Source organism: Argentina silus (assembly GCF_951799395.1).
Source record: "Argentina silus genome assembly, chromosome: 15".
Taxonomy (NCBI): domain Eukaryota; kingdom Metazoa; phylum Chordata; class Actinopteri; order Argentiniformes; family Argentinidae; genus Argentina; species Argentina silus.
Genome location: NC_139669.1, coordinates 15,407,386 through 15,412,385, shown reverse-complemented (window position 1 = coordinate 15,412,385; position 5,000 = coordinate 15,407,386). Strand labels below are relative to the sequence as shown.

At 51.2% G+C, this 5,000-nt stretch overlaps 2 protein-coding genes across 4 annotated transcripts in view; one reads left to right on the top strand and one right to left on the bottom strand.

Annotated features, from left to right (window-relative positions):
- LOC310816029 (putative methyltransferase NSUN7) overlaps nt 1–1,368 on the top strand; it is a gene marked incomplete at both ends in the record, with an annotated part of 20,473 nt that extends 19,105 nt beyond the window's left edge. Inside the window, 2 exons of the mRNA XM_083686034.1 lie at nt 386–671; nt 836–1,368. Coding sequence (XP_083542160.1) covers nt 386–671; nt 836–1,368 — 819 coding nt within the window. The remainder of the gene's footprint in view (nt 1–385; nt 672–835) is intronic.
- A 997-nt stretch (nt 1,369–2,365) lies between these two features.
- The window catches only part of apbb2a (amyloid beta (A4) precursor protein-binding, family B, member 2a), a 25,934-nt gene continuing 23,299 nt past the window's right edge, over nt 2,366–5,000 (bottom strand). For 2 of the 3 annotated variants that reach the window (XM_083686387.1, XM_083686386.1), the window contains 4 exons: nt 4,748–4,837; nt 4,502–4,617; nt 3,895–4,077; nt 2,366–3,520 (listed from right to left, as the gene is read on the bottom strand). In XM_083686387.1, coding sequence (XP_083542513.1) covers nt 3,344–3,520; nt 3,895–4,077; nt 4,502–4,617; nt 4,748–4,837 — 566 coding nt within the window. In that variant the 3' untranslated portion in view covers nt 2,366–3,343. The remainder of the gene's footprint in view (nt 3,521–3,894; nt 4,078–4,501; nt 4,618–4,747; nt 4,838–5,000) is intronic. The other variant, XM_083686388.1, reaches the window with a different exon arrangement.

The following is a 5,000-nucleotide window of genomic DNA, read 5'->3' as shown; positions in this document are numbered from 1 at the left end:
GAGGTAGAAATCGGAGGATGGGCTCATTGTAATGCATGGAATGGAATGAGGAACGGCATCAAACACTCACATTCCTCATTCTGTTCCATGTATTACAATGAGACATTCAGACGTCTCGTGGTCTCCTGTTCTTACATCTGCACCACTGATGTGAAAACACAACAATTGAGACGGGAGGTGTGTCCCAATCGTCCGTCCTCTGCTCCTGTCCTCCTCTCTCGCTGTCTTCTCAAACACGCATCGGCGGAGAATATCCAAGGGGGTGAGGAACCTAGGATGTGTTCTACGCCGATGTGTTTTGAGAAGGACGCGAGGAGAGTGGGATGGGAGGAATAGACCATTGGGACGCACCCCTCAACCCTCTCTGTCTCTTCCTTCCCGACAGCCCGACCCGGAGGAAGCAGAATCGACTCAGGATGTGCTCGCGAGGGCAGCTGCCACGGGCCTATTGGATGGGCTGGACTCCAACAAGCCAATCAGGAAAGAGAGGCGAGGCCGACCCACCCGCCAGGCTCCGACCAATCACGCGCGCCCGGCTCAGACACGGCCCCATGCTACTCTCAGCAGCCAATCACGGGTCACGGCGTTCCTTAACCGCGAGACCAAGGGCAGTAGCTCCGCCCCTATGGTGGGGCATCAGGGTTTGGCCAATGGAGGACTGTCGCCACGAGGTGATGTCACAGATACACTCTCTACCTCTAACACCACCAACTCCTCATTGTTATATGAGGACATAGACCTGTATTAAGGCCATGGGCTGTCTTCTACATTCTTCATTCTCTTCCTCAAACCACTCCCCCTTTCCTTTCTCTCTCTCTCTCTCTCTCTCCTACAGGAAAAGCCAAGCCGATTCGGCGACGCCCCCCAAAGCCCATCCCCTCCAACACCACCTCCGGCCCCTCCCTCTACTCCGCCCCCGGCCCCTCCCTCTACTCCGCCCCCAAGTCCATCACCAGCCCCTCCCGCAAGAGCATCATCCGCCTCATCAACGCCGCAGCCTCTGCCAAGGACCGCCGCTCGCCCCCCCCGAACTCCCCCCACCCCCCCGCGCCTCCCCCCACAGCCCCTGCTGCACCCCTGGTACCCCCAGTTCTCAGCCCGGGTCTCAGCCCGGGTCTCCCCCCAGGTCTCCCCAAGGGTCGTCAGGAGGTGCTGAGGCCTGTGGCTCTGACCCTGCCCCCGGTCCTGTTCCAAGGGTACTCCCCCCCCGCCAGGCAGATCCGGACCCCCCCTCCCCTCACACAGAAGCCTAACACCATGCTGGGGTTCTACCATTGGAAGGGCCCTGCCCCACAGGTTCCCCTGACCCGCTCCACTGGTAGTGTCAATAAGGAGCCCATGGCCATACACCCTCGCCCCTGGCTCTGACACGGGACACACACAGGCAACACATTGATACACACACACACGCCCAGACAAACACACACACACATACACACACACACACACACACACACACGCAAAGACACATACACAAATGATTACAAGCAAATACACAAAAACAAGTACAAAAGACATAGACACATCCATGTATTGTAGCCAAATACACAAACACACTCTGAACATCAGCATACAAATACACATACACTCAAATATATACATACTGTGTACTGGATATACATTTACAAAAATCACACAGAATGTGGTCTTAGTGTTGTCAGTATTATAGTCCTTTTGCGGACCTGCCTGAATGTAACAACAGCCAATTAAGCATCCTCGATGTTATTCACCTTTCAATAATACCTGCTTTTCATCTGTCATCAAACCAGCACGCCATATTCTGATGTTCAGATGTGTACTTTTAGAGTTGTGCCAATATTCGTATGATTGTTATTTCATGAGGGATGGCAAGGCATAGTTGCAATGACCTGAAATACTACATGAGAAAAAAATAAAACTGCACATTGAGTAAAACATTCCCTTGTTTTGATAATGCATTTATTCTCACAACAGATTACATTTACATGGTGTCGAGATGAGTGAAGAACAGAGTCAATGAAATACAGTATTTTTTTCACATATGTTTTTTTTGTGTTTTTAGTTGGATTGAATTGCATTCACAGAGTTCAGTTAGGAGTGTGTGTGTGTGTGGGTGGCCCTGGGTCTTAGGAGAGAGTGTCAGTTCTCAATATTGAAGCAGCTGTGTTGAGCACTAGAGTGCTGCCCTTTGTGTGCAGTGTGTGTGTGTGTGTGAGGGGGGGACTGATGTAAATAGTCTAGTGGGGGTTGGCCCTGTTTACACAGACATAAACCCCCCCCCCCCCCCCCCAATAACCTCTACTCCCCCATAACCTCTACCCCCCCCCCCCCCCCCCCCATAACCTCTACCCCCCCGACCCCCCGACAATACAAGTCCAGTCTCACATATGTATATTCAGATCCATATTTCAGACACATGCAATAGCAACACCAATACTCATCACCTCTCTCCCGCTTCCTCTCTCCCTCTTCCTCTCTCCCTCTTCCTCTCTCTACCCTCTCATATCCAAACACAGGTACAATCATTACACAGTACAATCAGATCACCCCTCCTCCAGAGAGACGTTGGTTCAGTCCGTTTCCTGTCTGTTACGTTCGCGTGTGTGTTGTGTTGTGTGCGTGTGTGTGTGTGTGTGTGTGTGTGTGTGTGTGTGTGTGTGTGTGTGTCTGGATCCGGAATGCTACTCCAGTTTGGACCGCCAAGGTATCATCTGCGTTCACTGTACCCAGGAAGTGAAAAAAAAAAAAGAATAAAAAAATCAAGAAAAACAAACACTGAAACCATTCAGGGGACTTCTAAGCCAGCACGCGATGGAGATTGGTTCCTTTTCTCAGGTATGTGTTTCTCAGTAGAAGTGTCTAATAATACTCCACACAGCACCGTAGCGATACTCCATGGAGACGACAGGGGGGCATTGCCCACTGAAGGCAGGTGTGTTTCCCTGGCTAAAACCTCGACAATCTTGCTATGACACAGCAGAGTTCAAAGATGAAGGGAACCTTCGACCCATACGTTGACAGCACGTTTCCATGGTTGCAGCTTGGACTTGTTTCCTCTCCTCTTCTTTTGCAGATTTAGTTCACTTTTCTTTCTTTCTTCTTTTTTAGTTTTTTTTGTTTTTAGTTTTGTTTTTTTGTTGATCCTTGAGCAGACTTTAGTTGTTTTTTCTCTCCCCTCCTCTGGCCAGTGGTGTTAACATATATGTACATAGTTGGTTACCATGACAGGTATTGTTTAGGTGGTGGTGTTGTTGTTGTTGTTGTTGTTGTTGTTGTTGTTGTTGTCGTGGCGCTAGTGGGTGTGGCTGCCAGGGGCCGGGGTGGGGGAGGGGGTGTGGTTGGGGGGTGTGGTCAGTGCTGTCCGTCATTGCTGGGGGAGTTCTGAGGGCGGTTTCTTCTGTTTCAGAGTGTCTATGAGCGACTGGACGCCGCGCTTCACGCTCGTGCTGACCCGCCGGGTCACCGAATCAGAGGCGGGCGGGGAGGAGGAGCCGGCCCTCTGAGAAGGGGGGCGGGCCACCAGACACTTCTGATACCGCAGCTGAGGAAGAGGGGGAAACAGGGGGGGATGTTTTAGTGTTTGCAGTCTCACTGGTACTGTCTGGCATTGACCTAGAGGTTGAAGTGACATCCAGAATAGAACCCATTGCTCCTCTGTGAGTGTGCATAATGCATTAGTTACAGTATGTTTGCCTTGTGTTGCCAATGCCAATTATGTTTGGAAGACTCCAGTCTAACAAAACACAGTAGATAGTGGTTGTGTGTGTGTGTGCGTGTGTGTGTGTGTGTGTATTAAGCATTGGTTAAACTGTGTGTTGCAACCATTCCCTGCACGGCCTCTTGTCTTTGCGTAGATATGTGTATGTATATTATGTAAATCTGTGTGTGTGTGTGTGTGTGTGTGTATAAGCTCACCATGCACGCCGCCTGTACAGCTTCAGACACGCTCCCGGCGTGGGGGTCGCACCAGAAGACGTGGCACTGGAAGTGCTGGTTCCCAGAGTCCATGATGAAGGCAAACGTATGGATGTCCCGCCCCACTCCCATGAAGGCCAGGAAACGTACCCGGCACTCCACCAGCACTTCCTCCTCCTCTTCCTGCAGAGAGACGGCCAATAGGGAAGGAGAGACAAAGCAGGTTGGTGACAGTACATTTGAATAGATTCACTCGGTCCAGGTGAACCAGTTCTCTCGACTCATCCTCTGAACCTCTGCAGTTTCACAGGCAGTTGCCAAAAGGGTAAAAGGTAGACTCAGCGATATTTCTAACGTCCCCAGGGGACGTTGGATGACCTGAGAGATGTCTCAGATTGACCCAAGCACGACGTTTCGCTCCCTAGCGATTCCGTTACCGCAGGAGCACGGCAGTGCGATACGTGACAGCTTCACGACCAAAAGCCTGCCCTGAGTGAACTGCCTTGCTTTACGCTAACTACCTCTGCCGGTAGTCGCCCCCGCTATTTCGCGGCTGCGTCATATCGCTGAGTGTACCTTTAATGACTACAGTCCATATGCCACTCACCTTCTCTTTGATGACTGCCACCGTGGCGTCAGCCACGTTCAGTATGACAGGGGTCCAGTCCTCCTTGCCTGTGGAGGAGACCAGGCTCTCTATGGCCCCGTTAATGATGTCCATACCTGGGGAGGGCAGAGGAGAAGGGGTTACCCATGAGGGAGGTAAGGTTTGTATTGGTACAGGTACAGGTGATCTATTTACAGTACAGGCAGGTACAGGTGTATGTTATCGCACTATAGCACTGTAACTTACTGGTCTTACCTATGGGGCGTGTCACAGACGTCATCCCAAGGTAATGCACGTGGAATTTCTGCACCAGCTCAGTCTTTGGCAGGGGAAACTCTACAGAGAGAATACAACCATCAGACACCAGGGGAACACACACACACGCACACACACACACAAACACACAAACACACACACACGCCCGCGCAAACACAAACACACACACACTCAAGCATACACACACACACACACACACACACGCACAAACACACACACACGC